The following is a 19328-nucleotide window of genomic DNA, read 5'->3' as shown; positions in this document are numbered from 1 at the left end:
GAGTTGCTCTGAAACGAGGACAGAACCAGGGGTATCGGACGGATGGATGTATAAAGGTGAGCTTGAATCACTGACATTCGACATATTGAATCTTTAGAGTTGAGGTGGTTGAGCTGAAATTAGAAGTAAGATTGATGGATTGATGAAGACACACGGCCGATCTTGAAGTGGAATCTTCAATTTTGAGCTTGATCCTTTCAATGGAAGCTCATTGATTTGGCAGATTGAAAACCCGCTCTGATACCATATGCGATTTCACCGAGAGAGTAAAGTAATCCATCATATTCTTATTTCAACAGTACAGTACACTTATATACAAAAGTAAGTAACCACAGTTATATTAGCAACTATGGTTAATTGTTACTGCAGTTTAGTTATCCAACTCAACTGACTAACTAATTATTCAACTGACTAACTAATCCAACTGACTAACTAACTATTTACAATAGTAACAGCAATAATCCAATAGTACGGATACACCTTTAAAATTAACTATAGCTTAGCTCCATTTTCTCTTGGAATAATATTTTCTCTGTAGCAAGAAGATCAAAAGCCAAGTCAAGTACTGGACTGTTCATTTCCTCTCCCTTAAGAATTCTTGCCTTTGCTAAAGATAATGGACCACACATGTACGGATACACCTTTTAACTTACTTAAAACTTCTCTTCTACTTCATTTTCTCCACTCTCTGTTCTCTGAATCCTTCATTGGACTCCTCTCCAGCAAAAGTAGCTTGGTTATCACCAGGTACTATATATGTTTTTGTCATATAGGATCAGTTACTTTCAAAGTTAAGCTCTTGAGCATCTGAGCTAGAGTTTCTAGCATGACTATATGGGCTGTTTTCTCTGTAGAATTATGACTAGTATTAGTTATTTAATCTTAGCTTTATTCATCAGTGCCTAGAATGTTTTAGTCATTATTTCAATCCCAGAAAGCTCTAAACATTGAAGATTTTTACGACTTGTAAACCTTAATTAATGATCAAATTAATTACACATCCCCACTATCTTCTTGTTTTGATTTTTCTGATGATGTTCTTTTCTAGTCCATTGAACTCCTTTAAGTGAGTTTATGAAAAAGTTTATATAAAAACCATTACTTTGTTCAATGATTTATGTTTTTCCCTATATGTATGTGAACATTTCCGCTAAGAAAAAGTCCTTGAATCTTCCAGCTTGTGGAGATCAGCCTAGAATCATGGTGTTTTTAAATCAATTTATCTTTTTCCTTGTTTTAAGAAAATGGCTATTTGTTGAATTTCTGCTTTTTGCAATTAGGTTTTGTTTACGAAATCCAATAACTATACATGCTTTTAGCCAGAAAATGAGCTTTTGCATAGATTTCAAAATTTCTTGAAGTGTATGAACACAAGGCTTCAGGCTCAGATAAGTAATTGATTAAGCGTGGATTTTGCAGGTTGTATTCGGTATTTGAACAAAGCAAGATTTGAAAGCATATTCTCAATGACTACGGGAGGAGCAAAAGCAATTAGCTTGAAGGCCTTGGTGGATAAAGAGAACAACAGAGTTATATTTGCGGAATCAGATGTTGACTTTACTGATGTTCTCTTTAGCTTCTTGACAATGCCCATGGGAACAATCATCAGGCTTATTTCTAATCATAATCAACCACCAACAGTGGCAGTAGGTTGCATGAACAATTTGTATGAAAGCATTAAGAACCTTGACATGCAGTGTTTCCGGACTGAAGCATGCAAGACCATGTTGCTATACCCCAGAAATGACGCTGCACCTCAGAACAAGAGACTAAAATTGCTAATTGACGATGGTGAGCTGCCGAGGTACTTCTTGTGCACTACGGATTGTACACTTTCTGGGCACAAGTTATTGAGTCTCTACCCTAATGCTGTTTGCGAATGTGGACGGCTCATGGCTTGGACGATGCAGTTGTCAGAGAAGACTGTACAAAAGTTAGTTTTTGATGCTCGAGATAGAGGAGTGTTTGTTAAAGGACTGAACCAATTTATAATAAGTGATGAATTACAAGTAAAGCCGTCATCAGTAGAAGCAAGCGTTTCTACTGATGAGGGCACAAGTTATCCAATCTAGGACTCACGGACTGCAGCAACATTGAGGAGTATAACTACTACAACATCGACGTAGGAGTAGATGAGGTAATTGTTTCATTCTGAGTTTAAAATTTAATATTTTTATCGGATTCTACCATCATTTGATTAAACATAGTACATGAAGAAACCAATTCGTACTCGTGATGAACATCTCCTAAAAATAATTCACCTTCAATGCAGTTTGCTTAGTCAAGCTAAAAATGTCATAAGCTAACTAATCAACAATTATAATTGACAAAAGGTAGGCTTTTGAATTTGCTCTTGACATAGAAGGCTTAGCAGATGACTTCTTGGACAGGGTCGAGCGTCAGAAGCTCAAACATGGGTATATTAACTTAAAATAGTCATGACTTTTGATTTGGGAGAAGTTACGAGACCCATAAGATATTAATAGAAAGCTTGTTTCGAGCCCGACGATGTGGCAAACCGGGTCCTTGGTTGGGTGTCGTATTCAGGCCCAAAATCTACTGTTTCAACTATCATCTTTTATTATGTCATCTCTTTGAATATGATTAATAATTTTCCAATTTGTTAGATAGCTAAACTGTGGTTGTGTTCGTGACCTGCTGCCTTCTTTCAGGTTCTCACTTTGCTCAAGTGCTCACTCGTATCAAAGAAACCTTTTGCTGAAACAGAATTCAGCACCAAAGTTCGGCAAAGAAGATTTTGATCAGAATATCTATGTTGAATCTACAGTGGAAGAACCAAAATCAAATGTGGACGGGAAGATTCATGTAAAGCTTATCGTCAGCAAATCCAAGAAAATTGTTTGTTTTGCCGAAGCAAGTGAAGAATTTGTTGATTTAGTTTCCAGTTTCCTAACTGTTCCACTTGGTTATATAATAAAAGAAATAAAGAGTGGCTTTTCAAAAGGATCCTTAACTCACCTGTACAATAGTGTTCAGGATCTCGATGCTGAGAAATACTTTAAATCTAATGAGCACAAGGAAATGCTCATCAGTCCGAAGCTCGCTCCTAATTTTAGCTACGAGAACCATCCTTTAGGCATTGAGGAAGATTTGCACCCAACATACTGTTATGCAGAGTATCATTATAATGCTCAGTTGACTTCTGATGGTGAAATTCCTTCTGGACCTAATTGGAGAAGTTCAATTTTAACTGTCAAGGATCCTAAGTCTCTTTGTGACTGGATTAATAATGTTTACCGTAACTGACAATCTGATCATCACACCCATAGCTCAATTCCAAAGTCTGTATCTTCTGAACAAATTGAAAGTACCTTTCAGCGATATTGAGGAGCGTGTTGTGCATGTGGGCCGTGAGAAGGTAAGTTGACATAAATATTTCAGTATTAAACTCTAACAAAGCACCCCATGATTTCTGATAGTAGTTTCTTTTGACTATTTTGAGATCTTGTTATAGAGACGCATGGTGATTTTGGCATACAACTACTAAGAATTTCTTCGAAATTCAAGTCCCTATGATTTAACTTTCTTTCATTTTGCCTGACCTACTAGAATGTTACTATTGGAAACCATACAGTATGTTACTATTGGAAACCATACAGTATTCTAGGACATAATCATAGAAATTCATCCAGCAAGATGCAGCAAACAATATAAAGTTTCATACATGTATTTTAAGGTTTTTCCTCACATTGGCAAGAGCATCAGAAATCTTATTTGCTTTTAAGTAACAATGAAGAACTGCATCAGCCAAATAGCTCATTTCTTCATAAGGTTTTAGATTCCCATACTATCTGTATCTTTTATTATTTTTATGTTGTAAGTCTTGTCAAATTGCAAGGCATTGCCATCTACAAATGCATTGTTTTCAATCAATAGTAAGTGACAGTATAGAAGTAAAATATACAAATGCTGTCAGTTTATTGTGCCAAGCCACTAATCTACCAAACTAAGCTACTGCCAATTCTGTTTTTGCTGCTGCATTACCTCCTCCCATTAATTAGACTATACAAATGGAGAGTTTTGATTCAGAAGCTATTCAAGAAGAGAATCCATTGAAGATGATGTGAAAGCATGATATCCATTCTCTTGTTGATACCTTATGAATTTGTTTTTTGATACCTTATGAATTTATTTTACTTTGCAGGCTTTGCGTCTATTGGTGGCTTCTTTTGTATCTGAATCTGCTTTGACCAATGCCTTTCTGAGAGAGCCTAATCCATATTTCAACTAAAATATGGAATGTTGTTCATGTGAAAACTATTTATAGTTTGTGTTAATATTTGTGTTTGTACTCTGGTATTCTCTTAGACCAGAAGGTACTCCGTATAAGTATGTTACTACAAAGGATTTGCATTGTATCTATTTATTGTGAGACAGATTTCCAATTTTAGCTCCAATGTGGATAGCATTCAAAAACAAATGGAATATGATTTGTAAAGAACTGGATGTAAATTTGATTTATACCTGTAAACAATATATGAGTCACGGCTACAAAAGATTGAGAGACCAATTTCTGTTCTCTTCTATATATTATAGCTTTGTTCCATCTTGTGTTGAATTAATAGTACTTTCTCTCTTACAAGAACATCAAAAGTCAAGTACAGTACCGGACAGTTTATTTTTTCTCCCTTAAGAAATATATAATAACATATATCCTTGTTTCTTATTTGTCTCTATTCATAGAGTAGGATTTGAGCATCCTGTTATGTGCATATATAATTGTTTGCCTACATTTGGACGTTGAAACAGTCCTTAAAATCTTCCAACCTTGAAAAGAGAACTGCTTAGAATTATAGTGTTTTTGAATGAATTTATCCTTTTGTCTTGTTTCAGAAAAAGGGCTATCCATTAGTATCTACTAAGTTTTTAGGCAGAAAATGAGCTTCTGTATAAATATTTACAGTTCTTGAAGTGTATGGAACACTGGCTTCAGCCTTCGATAAATAATTGATTAACCAATGGTTATGCAGGTTGGTATCAGTATTTGAACAAAGGAAGACTTGGAAGCATTTACAATGAATACGGAACAAACCATAGCAATTAGCTATTGAAAACAGAGTTATATTTGGTGAATCAGATGAGGATTTTTTTTACTGATGTCCTCTTTAGTTTCTTGAGAATGTCCATGGGAACAATCATCAGGCTAACCTCCAATCAACCAATCATCACGCATTAAGAATCTTGACGTGAAGTATTTCCGGACTGAAGCATGCAAGACTAAAATTGCGCTGCAACTTAGTGCAAGAGACTAAAATTGCAAATTGACGATTGTGAACCTCCGAGTTACTTCTTGTGCAATGACGAATGTAGCCTCTCTAAGTACAAGTTAAAGTTACTTTGGTTCAAGATTGGGAATACTACTCTTAGTATTCCCAAAAAAGTTAAACAGTAAAATACCCAAATACTCTCATTTTTGGGAATACTATTTTCAATATTATTTAATTTTTTTAAACCCTCTAAATTTGTTAACTTAATTAAATACCCCTAAATATTTTTTTTAAAATTACAAAAACACCTCAACAATCCACATTTACCAGATTTCGGCCACCACCGCCAGAAAATGGCTGGAATCTGGTAGGATGGCGCACTACCGACTGAATCTGGCCGGTAGTGCGCCGATCTAGCATTTTCCAGCCAGATCCACGGTGGATTTTGCTGATGTCCTCTTTAGTTTCTTGACAATGTCCATGGGAACGATCATCAGGCTAACCTCTAATCAACCAATCATCACGCATTAAGATGAATGTAGCCTTTCTAAGTACAAGTTACTGAGTGTCTACCCTAATGCTATTGGCAAATGTGGAGGGCAAATGCGTAACTTTTTCATTCTGATTATAAAATCACTAGTTATTTATAAGTTATCAACATCAAAAGAAAAATAATACAATCACCGAAAGTAATACATCGAATGATGTAACACAATCCTGACTGTTGATTAATTATAATTTAATATTAATCGACGGCAATGATTTTATCATATCATTCAGTGTATTACTTTCAATGCCTGTAGCATTACCGACATCAAAATGCCTTATCAAGGGAGCATTGCCTTGGCCTTGAAGGCACAAAATTACATTAACTATATTATATTATATTAAGTAGATATGGGCTTAATCAGCAAATGGGCCCATGGTAATGCTTTGCTATTTCTTTTGGGCTGTACATGTTTGGATGATTTGGGTGCCCTCAGAAATCTTTTGTGTGCAATATTTTGCTTGTCTGTTGTCTTCTGATTACGTAACACCACAAGAAATTTAAAATTCCTGCTATTGAGTTGGGTTACCGACACAACTTAGCAAAAACGCAAATGGTTGTAATTTGATAAGTTCGTTGAGCTAACCTGAGGTAAAAAAATGACTTAATTTCCTGGAAATGGGGTTCAAATTTCCTTTTTTTTTTTTTTTTTTTTTTGGGTGATCGAGGTGTCTAGACTAGTTTGCGCACACCTCAACTAATCTTTTAGAACCCTAAAATTAACAACAAAGGTAAGCCTCTCAATGATCACCCATATTAGAGACTATAGAGACTTGAACTTATGAGCTTATGAAACCTTCTTTTGGTCTTTTATCACTAAATTACCTGATGGTGGTTACAGGGTTCAAATTATATTTCGAGTTTTTTTTTTTTTTTGATATTATGATAAGTAATATTTTACCATTAGAAGCAAAACACATGAACTAGGTCATTCATACGGTATCTGAGTGACTACAATTGCTATTTGAACTAATTTGCAATCAGATGGTGTGGTGTGAGGTCCATAAGATGGGACTCTGTGCACTGTGACACGATCTCATGAGAATGCAAGGTTCATAAGGATGATTCTATAAATTAAGCAGACGTAAGTCTAATAATAAAATCGTTTATGTCAAGCTCAAAAGTAAATCCATGCAAACAAAGTGCACTTTCCAGGCCGTGATGCAAGGATCATAGGGTGCACTGTCAATAATGTGATATGCCACAACTTCATGAGAACTCAATGTCCATAAGATAGGTTTTCTAATGAAGACACATTTTGGGTAAATGACACTCGGGTATAATTTCAAACAAAATTAAGTTTTTTTTTTTTTTTTTTTTTTTAATCAAGTCAATTTGCGTACACCTTAACTAGACTTCCGCGGCCTTAAAACTATTGACAAGTAAGAGTTCTAGTGATCACTCATATTAACAACTATAAGAACTCTAACTCAAAAGACCGTATTACATCATCCACTTGCTCAAAATTATGGAAGTTTAGAAACTTATATGAAACCCAAGAATAAATTTGTACTAGCTCAAAAACAAATCCATACAAATTGGACACAAATTCACCCATTATTCCAAGATAAATTAAAAGATAATAAATTAAAAGTCAGGTAAATTATAGGACTGTTGATTTCTTCTCCGTTAAGAAATTCCTTTCCCAAAGATTGCTAAAGATGATAGGTCTACACAGTGATGCACCTTTAGCTTACTTTACTGTCTCTATTACTGCTTTTCTACTTGTTTTTCTCTTCGCTCTCCGACGTTTCCTAAGTCCATCGTTACACTTCTCGAGCAACACTAGCTAGCTAACTAGCTGCATTGGGCGATCATCAGGTACCCATACATAACTTCATCATAAATCATCACTTCTTATATAATGTTGGGTTCTTGAGCTAGCCGATATATGAGTTTTGGTCTGCAAAGACTTTTCTATTAGTTGTTTAATCTTCTTCAATTATATATGTTTGGAATGATTTAACTGTTATTTCAGCCCCCACAAAGCTATAAACATTGAAGATTGGGGTGATTTCAATGGGATTAATTTTAATGGTTTAGTTCCAGCCTTCCAGTTATAATTAACAATTCTTTTCTCAGAATATTTACTACCTTGCTCTCTTAAGTCTTAAATAGTGTGAGCAGTTTCTTTTTTTGTTTTGGGATTAATTTTACAATGCATAAATATTTCCTGTGGACAACAGCTTAATTTGGATCAAAGCCTTTAAATTAAGTTATCATTTTACTTCATGAAAATGGGTATATTCAGGAAATAATTAATTTCCAGCATATGATAAACAAATTTAACTTGCCAAAAGCTGAAATTCCAAGCATATCATGTGCAGGTTTCAGTGGAATTCAACTTTAAGTGAATGGAAAAGGCTTCAATCAAATACAAAAATCTTTGATTAACTTTTCTTCCCACTTGTAGGTCTGGTTATTTGAAACGGAGAAAGAAGAGAAAACATATAGTCAATGGAAGACGAACATGTAAAACCTATTAGCTTGAAGGCGTTAGTGGACAAGGAGAGCAAAAAAGTTATCTTTGCTGAATCAAATGAGGAATTTATTGATGTCCTCTTCAGTTTCTTGACGATGCCAATGGGAACAATCATCAGGCTCATCCGTAATCGACCTCCAACGATGGGGATAGGCTGCATGAATAATTTATATGAATGCATTGAGAATCTTGATGTGCAATTATTCAGGACTGAAGCATGTAAGAAAATGTTGTTATACCCCAGAAATGCAGCTGCAGATCAGTGCAGGAGACTAAAATTGAATGTTGATGAGACTGAGCCGCTGAGGTACTTTCTTGGTGAAGGCGGTCATTGCCCTCATTTAAGTCACTATAAAGATGTTATTTGTCGCTGTGGAGAGTGCATAAATATTGAGAAGTTTCTGCCGGAAAAAAAATGTCTTGCTCAAGATAGAGGGGTGTTTGTTAAAGAAATGACCCGGTTTATGATAAGTGATGAATTACGAGTAATGCCCCCATCAACTGAAGAGACCCTTTCTCTACTCTTAAATCTAGGACTGATCGATGGAATGACCACCGAGGAGTGCAATCTTGACATAGGAATAGATGAGGTAACTAGTGATTTTCAACCATGATTTGAGTTAATGCTATTAGATAGTAGATTAGTAACCAGATGTATTCTTTCAGATTTTGACTTTGCTCAAGATGTCACTGGTATCAAAGACACCTTTGACAGAAACTTTTCTAAAGCACAATCCAACACCTGAGTTGGACCAAAAATATTTTGATATGGGCAACTATATTAAATCTGGAATGGGGGAACCAGCATCAGATGTAAGGGGGAAGACTTTCATGATCAAGCTTACAGTCAGCAAATCCAAGAAGATGGTTTGTTATGCAGAAACAAGTGAAGCTTTTGTTGATTTACTCTTCAGTTTCCTCACTGTACCACTTGGGTATGCAGTGAAGGAAATGCACACCGGCAATTGGAAAGGATGCATAAATCATCTGTACAATAGCATTCATGAACTTGATGCTGAGCAATTTCTGAAATCAAATGAGCACAAGGCAATGCTTCTCAGTCCGAAGCTTGCCCCTAATTTTGGCTATGAGAATCACCCTTTGGGCATTGAGGAAGATAAACATCCGCAATACTATTATGTATTTTCTGGTAGCAAACTGATTTCTGATGAATCAATTGTTCCCAGAAGGGGAATTTCAGCTTTAACTGTTGTGGATCCCAAGTCGAGCTCTAAGGACACTGCAACAGGAGGATTTGTTAAGGGACCTGCAATGTTCAGCATAACTGACAATCTGATCATAGCGCCTATATCACCAATCTCATGTCTTTCTCTTTTGAGGAAATTGAAGGTACCTCTCGATGACATCGAGGTGCGTCTTGTGAAAGTGGGTTATGAGGAGGTGAGTCACCATATTGGATTCTGAAATAAAAAGCAGCTCATATTTTTTTTTTTAAATAGAAATTCTTTCAAAAATCTTTATGCCTTATCATAAAATTTGTTGAATTTTGACAAGCAAGTTTTATATATATCTATCATGTTCAGTCTAACAGATTTATCTTTCCTTTTTGAGTGACATGGTAGAATGTTACTATATATTTGGAAAACCATATATCAATTTTGTACAATATAACCTTATAATTTCACTAGGAAGATAAACCCAAATAGGTTACAGAGAAATCTTGTACTAAGTTTCATATATTTTATGGTTTTTGAGAACATTAGCGACAGCATTAGATGTCTAATTAGCTTTGATGGAGATGAAGGACAGCTCAAATCATCATCTGTAGACCCTAATGCTTTTATTGTTCTCCAAAATTTTCGAACATAAACTTTCTTGTGAGCTCAAAACTCTTTCTAAACTTTTCTTCTCCAATTCGCAACTGTTTAACTGAACCAAGTTGAAGTGAATATAAGTGACATTGAGAAGTAGAACTTTATGAACTTCAAGGCAAGAGACAGTCTGTAAGAGTCGGATATTATGCAATTTTATTGCTAAGCAAGTCCTATTGGCATATCTTGGTTATTATGTCTGCTTCTTATAAGTATCTAAATAGTATTTACAGTTCGAAGAAAGCAGAAGTAACAAGAGAAATGATAAACGATTTGTGTCCATTTCATCCTTTATTATGCCAATGCACCACCCTCTAGTATTGCTATATTACCACTTCCCAAGGCTGTACAAAAAAGAGAATTTTGATTAAGAAGCTTTATGACATACAATGAAATATTTGAATCTCTCTTGTTGATACTTTGTAAATTTTTTTTTCTTTCGTATTTGAATCTGTTCTAACCAATGCGTTTCTCAGAGAGCCAAGCCAGAGCATTAGGAATAATATTTTTCAGCTGAAGTATGGAATGTTGTTCATGAGAAACCTATTTATATATGTGCTAAGAGTTTGTCTTTGTATTCTAGTTTGCTCTTTCTTAGAGGGTATTATTGCAGTTTAGCCCTTAGTACACCTTAGTTACATAATTAAGACATGAATATGTGTTTAATATTATCTGTGAGCCCAGTTAATAGTAAACCGGTAAGGGTTTACAGATACTGCCTATATATTTAGGCTTATGGGGGGTCCGTACTTTCCCGATCAGATTATTACAAATATTCTACATCGAAGATGCACCAATTAGGCAGGGAAAAATCTTCTTGTGGGTTGCATCTAATGTATTTTAAGGTTTCTGCCTCATATTGGTCAGAACATTGGCAGTCTTATTAGCTTCAAAGTGTGACAACTAGATCAGCTAATTCGTTCAATTTTAAAATTCCCAAGGTTTTCATTTCCTGATAATTTGAATCTATTACTACAGTGTAATTCTTCTTGAATTGCAAGACAATGACTTATCAAGACAACTTGATGATAGATTATAGATATACAGAATGTGTACCTGGATAAAACCACTTTATAAATCCTTGCATTGTTTTCCTTGATTTTCAAATTTCTTTGAATTCAAAACTATGTTCAAATTTCTCTTTCTCCTAGATCTCAATTTAGGAATCTTTTACTGCACCAAGTTCTTAGCAATAGTGAGTGTAGAAGTAAAACAAAACGAGGTTCCATAGGAGAAAGCTACGGCTGTAGCTATGGCCGCTGCATGCCAGGCTCACCAGAGCACCACCTGTAGCTGCTATGTTCACTTCATCCATTATTCTGCCAAATGCCATCCCACTATCCTCATTGAACAATGCATATTATAGCTGCCACGAATTTTACTATTGCTGCGGTACCATCTTTTACTTATTAGGCTGCACGGATGGAGAGCCTTGATTCAGAAATTTTTATGCCATGAGAACCCAGATCAGATTATCTGAATAATTTATTTTCTACCTTGCTGATAGTTTGTAAACTTTTCTTTCGTTGCAGGCCTTGTGTCTTATGGTGGCCTCTTTGTTGTCTGAATCGGTTCTAACTGATACCTTTCTTAGAAAACCAAATCGATGGCTTCTTTGGTGTTTGAATCGGTTCTAACTGATGCCTTTCTTAGAGAGAGCCAAATCCAGAAAATTGAGGACATCTTGGTTCACTTACTATGAAAGAATGTCATCTTATTATGTGTATCAGAGTGAGAATCTGTAATTGAAACTCTAGTATTGTATTTCTCCATGAGATTGCATTGTCATACAAATACATGTACATAAATTAAGGCAATGTATTAGAATATGGTGTTTTTGCTTTATAAACTCCCCACCTCTATATGGCATTTAGGAAAATCTTTTTGTGACACCCAAAGCACAACTTAGCATAAAAGCACAACTTAGCATAAAAGCACATGGTTGTAATTTGATAAATTCATTAAGCTAACCTGAGGTACAAAAATGACCCAATTTCCCCCCAAAAAGGAGTTCAATTGATATTTCAAAGTTTTTTGATATTCTGATAAGTAATACCATCAGAAGAAAAACACGTGAACTAGGCCTTCATAAGGTATTTGAGTGATTAAAATTGCTCTTTGAACTAACTTGCAACCTCATGGTGGGGCACGAGGTCCATAAGGTGGGATTTCAACAGTGCAATTTGACCCGATCTCACGAGAATACAAGGTTCATCAAGATGATTCTGTAAGCTAAGTAGACGTAATTCTAATAACAAAGATCGCTTATGTGAAGCTCAAACAGTAAATCCATACAAATAAGGTGGATTTCGGATAATGTGATACGCTACAACCTCATGAAAACTCAAGGTCCATAAGATAGGCTTTCTAATGTAGAGTGTAGACACATTTCGGGTAGCTGGCACTTGCGTTTAATCTCAAAGCAAATTTGTGTGAATTTCAAAAGCAAATTTGTATGAATGTCAATTTACAAAATAACTAAACTTTGGGCTAAAATGATTCTCCTTTCCCTTAACTTACTATATACATAAGTAACTTACTGCACAGGCAACGATGCACCTTTCCTTTAACTTACTATATACATACTTTCCCTAAAATGGCTTTTCTACTTGGTTTTCTCTACTCAGTACACTATTTAATCTTCTTTAAATAAGGAACAATCATCAGGCTCATCCGTAATCAACCACCAATGGTGGGGATAGGCTGCACGAACAATTTATATGAAGCATGCAAGAACACGTTGTTATACCCCAGAATGCAGCGGTACATCATTGCAAGAGACAAAAATTGAATATTGATGATACTTCGCTGAGTTCCTTCATGGCAGAGATGACGATTGTGCTCATTTGAGTCATTACAGAAATGCCATTTGTGACTGCAGAAAGAGCATGGATATAGAGGGGTGTTTGTTAAAGAACTGACTCAGACTGATAGTATGTGGTGAATTAGAAGAAATGCCCCCATCAACTGAAGCTAGCCTTTCTTTACTTCGGAAGGTAGGACTCATCGATGGAAGCACAACAGAGGAGAAGATGAGGTATGCACCCCTTGCTGCGGAGATGATTAATTCATGAATATGTATGAAGATATTAACTATATGTCTTCCTTCAGGTTTTGACTTTGCTCAAGATATCACTGATAACAAAGACACCTTTTACAGAAACTTTTCTGAAACGTATTCCAGCACCTGAATTGAACCAAAAAGGTGTTTGGCAACATCAGCTATATAAAACCCAAAATGGAAGATCTAGCATCGAACGAAAATACAAAGATTCGCATCAGGCTTACCGTCAGCAGATCAAAGAAGATGGTTTATTATACTGATAGATGCCGAGCAATATCTGAATTCAATGAGCACAGGGCAATGCTTCTCTGTCCCAAGCTTGCCCCTAATTTTGGCTATGAGAATCATCCTTTAGGCATTGAGGAAGATAACACCAATATCCCCAATTTCAGGTTTGTCTCTTCTGAACAAATTGAAGGTACCTTTCAGTGTAAGTTAGCATGTCAATCTCTGAAATAAAACTATAGCAAAGCAACTCCTTCATATTTTATAGTAATTCTTTCAAAAATCTTAGGCCTTTTCATAAAAATTTTGGTGAACTTGCACTGAAAAGTTTAACAAATTTGTATCAAGTTCATTCTAACAGATTTATCATTTTTCAGTGTTGAAAACCATAATTTATTTTATGATATAACCTGATATTGCTATTTCGAAAACCAGAGGTTAGAAAGAAATCTTATACTAGTTCACATACTTAATTTTTGTGAGCATATTGGCAACTGCATTAGAAGTATAATTTGCTTTGAAGTGGAATTGAAGACACTAATGTGTTCAGATTCTTACTCTACTGAATGTATTCCTTTTCCCACTCATTATGCTGCACAAATGGAGAGTTCTGAATCATTCATGAGCTTTATGACATTAAAAATCTAATAAAATTATTGAATTGCTATTTTCTTTCCTTGTTGATACTTTGTGAATTCGTTTTGCATTACAGGCTTTGCTTCTATTGGTGGCTTCTTTTGTATCCGAATCTACTTTAACCATTGCCTTTCTGAGAGAGTCAAATCTAGAACAGTCGGGATAATCTTATTTCAGCTAAAATATGGCTTATTGTGTTGGGATATTATAGCTCACTTTCTTATTTGTTCCATGTAAGATCGTATGTTTTTAGAAAACTATTTAATAAAGAATACAATTGTAAATAGGAAGAAAGTTATGAGAGTCTTGTTAAAAATTGAAATATGAATCCTATTAGAAATAGCATGTCTCATATACTACTTATAAATATAGGGGTGAGAACTAGTTCAAGATTATGAAAGAATATGAAAATAGAAGGTGTTTGATGTAAGGGTTATTAAACACCATGTGAAGAGTATCTTGGAAACTGAGTTTGTGTCTTGGAAACTTGGATTGTTTCCGCTTACTGAGTTGAGATTATTAGAAAGTAGGATTGTTTCTATACTAGATTATGGTGTTGTGTACTCTTGTATATCGTATTCATAAAACTATAGTATATTTCTCTTATCCGTGGATATAGATCAGTTATGTTGAACTGCGTAAATATCGTGTCTCTTTGTATGTTGTGATTGTATTTCTATTTTCTCTGTTACAAGAAGATCAAAAGTCAAGTCAATTACTGGTGTTCATTTCTTCTTCCTTAAGAATTCTTGCCTTAAAAAGCAAGTTGCTAAAGATATTGGACCACACATCTACGGATACACCTTTTAACTTACTTCTACTTGCTTCTCTGTTCTCTGAATCCTTCATTGAACTCCTCTCCAGCAACAGTAGCTTGGTGATCCCCAGGTACTATATATGTTTTTGTCATATAACATTAGTTAATTTTCAAGTTAAATTCTTGAGCATCTGAGCTAGAGTTAATAGTATGACTATATGGGCTGTTTGCTCTGTAGAATTATGACTTGTATTAGTTATTGAATCTTAGCTTTTATCATCAATTAGAATCTTCCAGCATTGTGGAGATCAGTTAGAATCATGGTGTTTTTGAATCAATTTATCCTTTCCCTTGTTTCAAGAAAATGGCTATTTGTTGAGTTTCTGTTTATTGCAATTAGATTTTGTGCACGAAATCCAATGATTATATATGCATTTAGCCAAAAAATGAGCTTTTGAATGGATTTCAAAATTTCTTCAAGTGTAGGAACACAAGGCCTCAGGCTTAGATTAGTAATTGATTTTGCAGGTTGCATTCAGTATTTGAACAAAGCAAGATTTGAAAGCATGTACTCAGTGACTAAGGAAGAAGCAAAAGCAATTAGCTTGAAGGCCTTGGTGGACAAAGAGAACAACAGAGTTATATTTGCGGAATCAGATGAGGACTTTACTGATGTTCTGTTTAGCTTCTTGACAATGCCCATGGGAACAATCATCAGGCTTATTTCTAATCATAACCAACCACCAACAGTGGAGATAGGTTGCATGAACAATTTGTATGAAAGCATTAAGAACCTTGACATGCAGTATTTCCGGAGTGAAGCATGCAGGACCATGTTGCTATGCCCCAGAAATGGTGCTGCAGCTCAGAACAAGAGACTAAAATTGCAAATTGATGATGGCGAGCTGCTGAGGTACTTCTTATGCTATATGGATTGCACCATTTATAAACACAAGTTACTGAGTCTCTACCCTAATGCTGTTTGCGAATGTGGACGGCTCATGGATAGGACGATGGAGTTGTCAGAGAAGACTGTACAAAAGTTAGTTTTTGATGCTCGAGATAGAGGAGTGTTTGTTAAAGGACTGACCCAATTTATAATAAGTGATGAATTACAAGTAAAGCCCTCATCTCGAGAAGCAAGCCTTTCTATAATGTCCAAGCTGGGATTCATGGACTGTAGCGCCATTGAGGAGTACAACATCGACATAGGAGTAAATGAGGTAACTATTTCATTCTGATTCTAGAACTTAATAATTTTATCAGATTCTACCATTATTTGTAGTTAAGAATCGTTTTGTATGATCAAACTTAGTACATAGAAGAAACCAATTTGTACTCGTGATGAACATCTCCTGGAAATAATTCACCTTCAATGCAGTTTGCTTTTCTAGAAGTAAATGATGAGGATTAAAAGGAAAAAGGAAAGGAAAAATGTTTCACAGTCAAGGGAAAAATGTCAGAAGCTAACTAATCAACAGTTATAATTGGCAAAAAGTAGGGCTTTTGAATTTGATCTACTATTATCTTTTATTATATCAGCTCTCTGAATACGCTTAATAATTTCACAATTTGTTAGATAACTGAACTGTGGCTGTATTCGTTACTTAATGCCTTCTTTCAGGTTCTCACTTTGCTCAAGTGTTCACTAGTGTCAAAGAAACCTTTGATCGAAACTTTGTTGAAACAAACTTCAGCACCAAAGTTCGGCAAAGAAGATTTTGATCAGAACATCTATGTTAAATCTAAAGTAGAAGAACCAAAATCAAATGTGGATGGGAAGATTCATGTAAAGCTTATGGTCAGCAAATCCAAGAAAATGGTTTGTTATGCCGAAGCAAGAGAAGAATTTGTTATTTAGTCTCCAGTTTCCTAACTGTTCCACTTGGTTATATAATAAAAGAAATGCAGAGTAGCATTTCAAAAGGATCCTTAACTCACTTGTACAATAGTGTTCAGGAACTCGATGCTGAGAAATACTTGAAATCTAATGAGCGCAAGGAAATGCTCATCAGTCCGAAGCTCGCCCCTGATTTTAGCTATGGGAATCATCCTTTAGGCATTGAAGAAGGTTTGCACCCAACATACCGTGCTACGGAATGTTTTAATGGTTTTCATTTTGTAGTAAAACTGACTTCTGATGGTGAAATTCCTTCCGGATTTACTTCGAGTAAAATTTTAACTGTCAAGGATCCTAAGTCTCATTTTAAAGAAGCCACAAGAGGAGGATTTGTGACTGGACCAACAATGTTTACCGTAACTGACAATCTGATCATCACACCCATGTCTCAAGTCTCAAGTCTGTCTCTTCTGAACAAATTGAAAGTACCTTTCAGTGATATTGAGGAGCGTGTTGTGCATGTGGGCAGTCAGGAGGTAAGCTGACATAAATATTTCAGTATTAAACTTTAACAAAGCATCCCATGATTTCTGATAGTAGTTTCTTTTGACTACTTTGAGATCTTGTTATAGAAATGCATGGTGATTTTGGCATAAGAAAGTCCCTATGATTTAACTTTCTTTTATTTTGCGTAAACTGCTAGAATGTTACTATTTGAAACCATAAGTATGACAAGACCTGCTATATCAATCATTTTCATTTTCTTAGTGCAAAACATTATTCTGGGACATAATCACAGAAATTCACCCAGCAAGATGCAGCAAACTATATAAAGGTTCATACATGTATTTTAAGATTTTTCCTCACTTTGGCAAGAGCATTAGAAGTCTTATTATCTTTAAAAGTAACAATGAAGAACTGCATCAACCAAATAGCACATTTCTTCATAAGGGTTTAGATTCCAATACTATCTGTATCTTTTATTATTTTTATGTTGTAAGTCTTGTCAAAGTGCAAGGCATTGCTATGAATTTATTGTGCCAAGCCAATAATCAACCGCACTAAGCTACTGCCAGTTCCATTTTTGCTGCTGCATTACCACCTCCCATTAATTAGACTATACAGATGGAGAGTTTTAATTCAAAAGCTGTTCAGCAAGAGAATCCATTGGAGATTATTTGAAAGCATGATATCAATTCCCTTGTTGATACCTTATGGATTTGTTTTATTTTGCAGGCTTTGCATCTATTGGTGGCTTCTTTTGTATCGGAATCTGCTCTGACAAATGCCTTTCTGAGAGAGCCAAATCCAAGACAGTCAAGATAATTTTTTTCTACTAAAATATGGAATGTTGTTCATGTTAAACTTTGTATTTTGTTAAAATCTGTGTATGTACTCTGGCATGCTCTTAGACCAGAGGGTATTGCATATAAATATTTACTACAAAGGATTTGCATTGAATTTGCAAGTTTGAGTTTACTTACGTGTGTACCATCTTTCTTTCTCACAAACATACAAGACAAAACTATGTTTTTCTTCTAATCTGCACAAATTGAGAAACCGGACGTCGGCATTACAAATTTTAGAATTTTATGCCAGTTAGGGAAGCTAAACTTCTGAAATTTTTATTTTTGTAAAATTTCCAGAAGCAAGATGCATGAATAGGCCAATGGCATGGTGTTTGAGGACTGAAACATTGGCTTAACTGAAAGCCAACAAATTGCACATTCATACAATTTTTCAGAATAAAATGAGCACAAGGCAATGCTACTTAGTTCTAAGCTTGCTCCTGATTTAAGCTATGAGAACCATCCCACCTTACTGTTTCTCATTGTTCACAAGTTTTTCTTCTCACTTCCAAAGATAATATCCCTTCTGGATGTGGTTGGAAAACTTCATATTTAACTGTCAAGGATCCGAAATCTCATATTAAGGAAACCTCAAGAGGAGGTGGATTTTTTTACAGGACCTGCAATCTTCACAATAACTGACAATCTGATCATAACACCTTTTGAACAAACTGAATATACCTTTCAGCGACATAGAGGAGCGTGTTGTGGAATTGGGCAGCGAGGAGGTAAGTTTAAATACATATTTCTGCAGTAAAACTTTAACAATGCATCTATTGATTTCTTTTTGCATATATTTTAGTGTGCATTTAAAATTATTTTATAGGTGGTTTCTAAGTTCAATCAACAATAAGAGAGTAGAAGTAACATACCAATGAGATTTTGCCGGAATTCAAATGGTAAAGGGATAAATTTTATTGATTATGTTTACTCCAATTAAAATTAAATTTCCTAAAACCTCTTTCACAAGATCTCTTTCTTGTAAAATCATCTACACAACCACTTCACAGTCTAGTCCAATCTCCCCCATCCTCCACCGTTGCAAACTTCTCAAAACCACCAACAAACACATCTTCATAACCTTGAAGAATTTTTTTCAGAAGCGAATATCACCATCCTTTGGCAGCCAATAATTCCCTCTTTCACCCAGCAAACCCACCCACCCCATTCACCTTGCTCCCATCCCAACAAACCCACCTCACCCTTTCCTCATGTCCTGAAACCTTTCAGCCCGCCCAACAACCCCAAAAAGACATCATCCGCACCCCCTTCACCGCGCAAAACAACCTGCAGCTCCATAATCCTCAGTAAAAAATCAAAACAGTCACAATCAATTCTTTTGGGCTTTTTTTTAAGAAAATAAAAAGG

At 35.3% G+C, this 19328-nt stretch overlaps 3 protein-coding genes across 4 annotated transcripts; all 3 read left to right on the top strand.

Annotated features, from left to right (window-relative positions):
* The first annotated feature begins 701 nt into the window (after positions 1–701).
* LOC116124552 lies at positions 702–17937 on the top strand. The gene is made up of 6 exons (XM_031410272.1): positions 702–747; positions 1420–1881; positions 15762–15994; positions 16396–16593; positions 16683–17147; positions 17848–17937. The coding sequence occupies exons 2-6, from the start codon at positions 1467–1469 to the stop codon at positions 17935–17937; spliced, it is 1401 nt and encodes a 466-aa protein (XP_031266132.1). The 5' UTR covers positions 702–747; positions 1420–1466.
* Positions 1896–4483, top strand: LOC116124587. The gene is made up of 3 exons (XM_031410315.1): positions 1896–2137; positions 2673–3379; positions 4166–4483. Exons 1-2 carry the CDS (start codon positions 2133–2135, stop codon positions 3265–3267), a joined length of 600 nt encoding a protein of 199 aa, XP_031266175.1. The 5' UTR covers positions 1896–2132; the 3' UTR covers positions 3268–3379; positions 4166–4483.
* LOC116124586 lies at positions 7514–11916 on the top strand. 2 transcript variants are annotated; one of them, XM_031410312.1, is made up of 4 exons: positions 7514–7596; positions 8189–8847; positions 8924–9658; positions 11622–11916. In XM_031410312.1, the coding sequence occupies exons 2-4, from the start codon at positions 8233–8235 to the stop codon at positions 11724–11726; spliced, it is 1455 nt and encodes a 484-aa protein (XP_031266172.1). In that variant the 5' UTR covers positions 7514–7596; positions 8189–8232; the 3' UTR covers positions 11727–11916. The 2 variants fall into 2 exon arrangements, with proteins under 2 accessions (XP_031266172.1, XP_031266174.1); XM_031410314.1 differs by having other exon boundaries at positions 7559–7596; positions 8103–8847.
* Positions 17938–19328: the final 1391 nt, after the last annotated feature.

The sequence above is a fragment of the Pistacia vera genome, unplaced genomic scaffold (genome assembly GCF_008641045.1).
Source record: "Pistacia vera cultivar Batoury unplaced genomic scaffold, PisVer_v2 Contig153, whole genome shotgun sequence".
Lineage (NCBI taxonomy): Eukaryota > Viridiplantae > Streptophyta > Magnoliopsida > Sapindales > Anacardiaceae > Pistacia > Pistacia vera.
Note: the sequence above shows the minus strand (reverse complement) of the source record. Positions and strands in the feature narration are given on the sequence as shown.

What these genes read in the sequence shown, in the direction of transcription:
- LOC116124552 (XM_031410272.1), top strand. Translation starts at nt 1,467, where the DNA reads ATGACTACGGGAGGAGCAAAAGCAATTAGCTTGAAGGCCTTGGTGGAT. An exon ending in TCGACATAGGAGTAAATGAG is followed by an intron (nt 15,995 to 16,395) that starts GTAACTATTTCA and finishes GCCTTCTTTCAG; the next exon opens with GTTCTCACTTTGCTCAAGTG. An exon ending in TCAGCAAATCCAAGAAAATG is followed by an intron (nt 16,594 to 16,682) that starts GTTTGTTATGCC and finishes AAAGAAATGCAG; the next exon opens with AGTAGCATTTCAAAAGGATC.
- LOC116124586 (XM_031410312.1), top strand. Translation starts at nt 8,233, where the DNA reads ATGGAAGACGAACATGTAAAACCTATTAGCTTGAAGGCGTTAGTGGAC. An exon ending in TTGACATAGGAATAGATGAG is followed by an intron (nt 8,848 to 8,923) that starts GTAACTAGTGAT and finishes GTATTCTTTCAG; the next exon opens with ATTTTGACTTTGCTCAAGAT. An exon ending in TGAAAGTGGGTTATGAGGAG is followed by an intron (nt 9,659 to 11,621) that starts GTGAGTCACCAT and finishes CTTTCGTTGCAG; the next exon opens with GCCTTGTGTCTTATGGTGGC.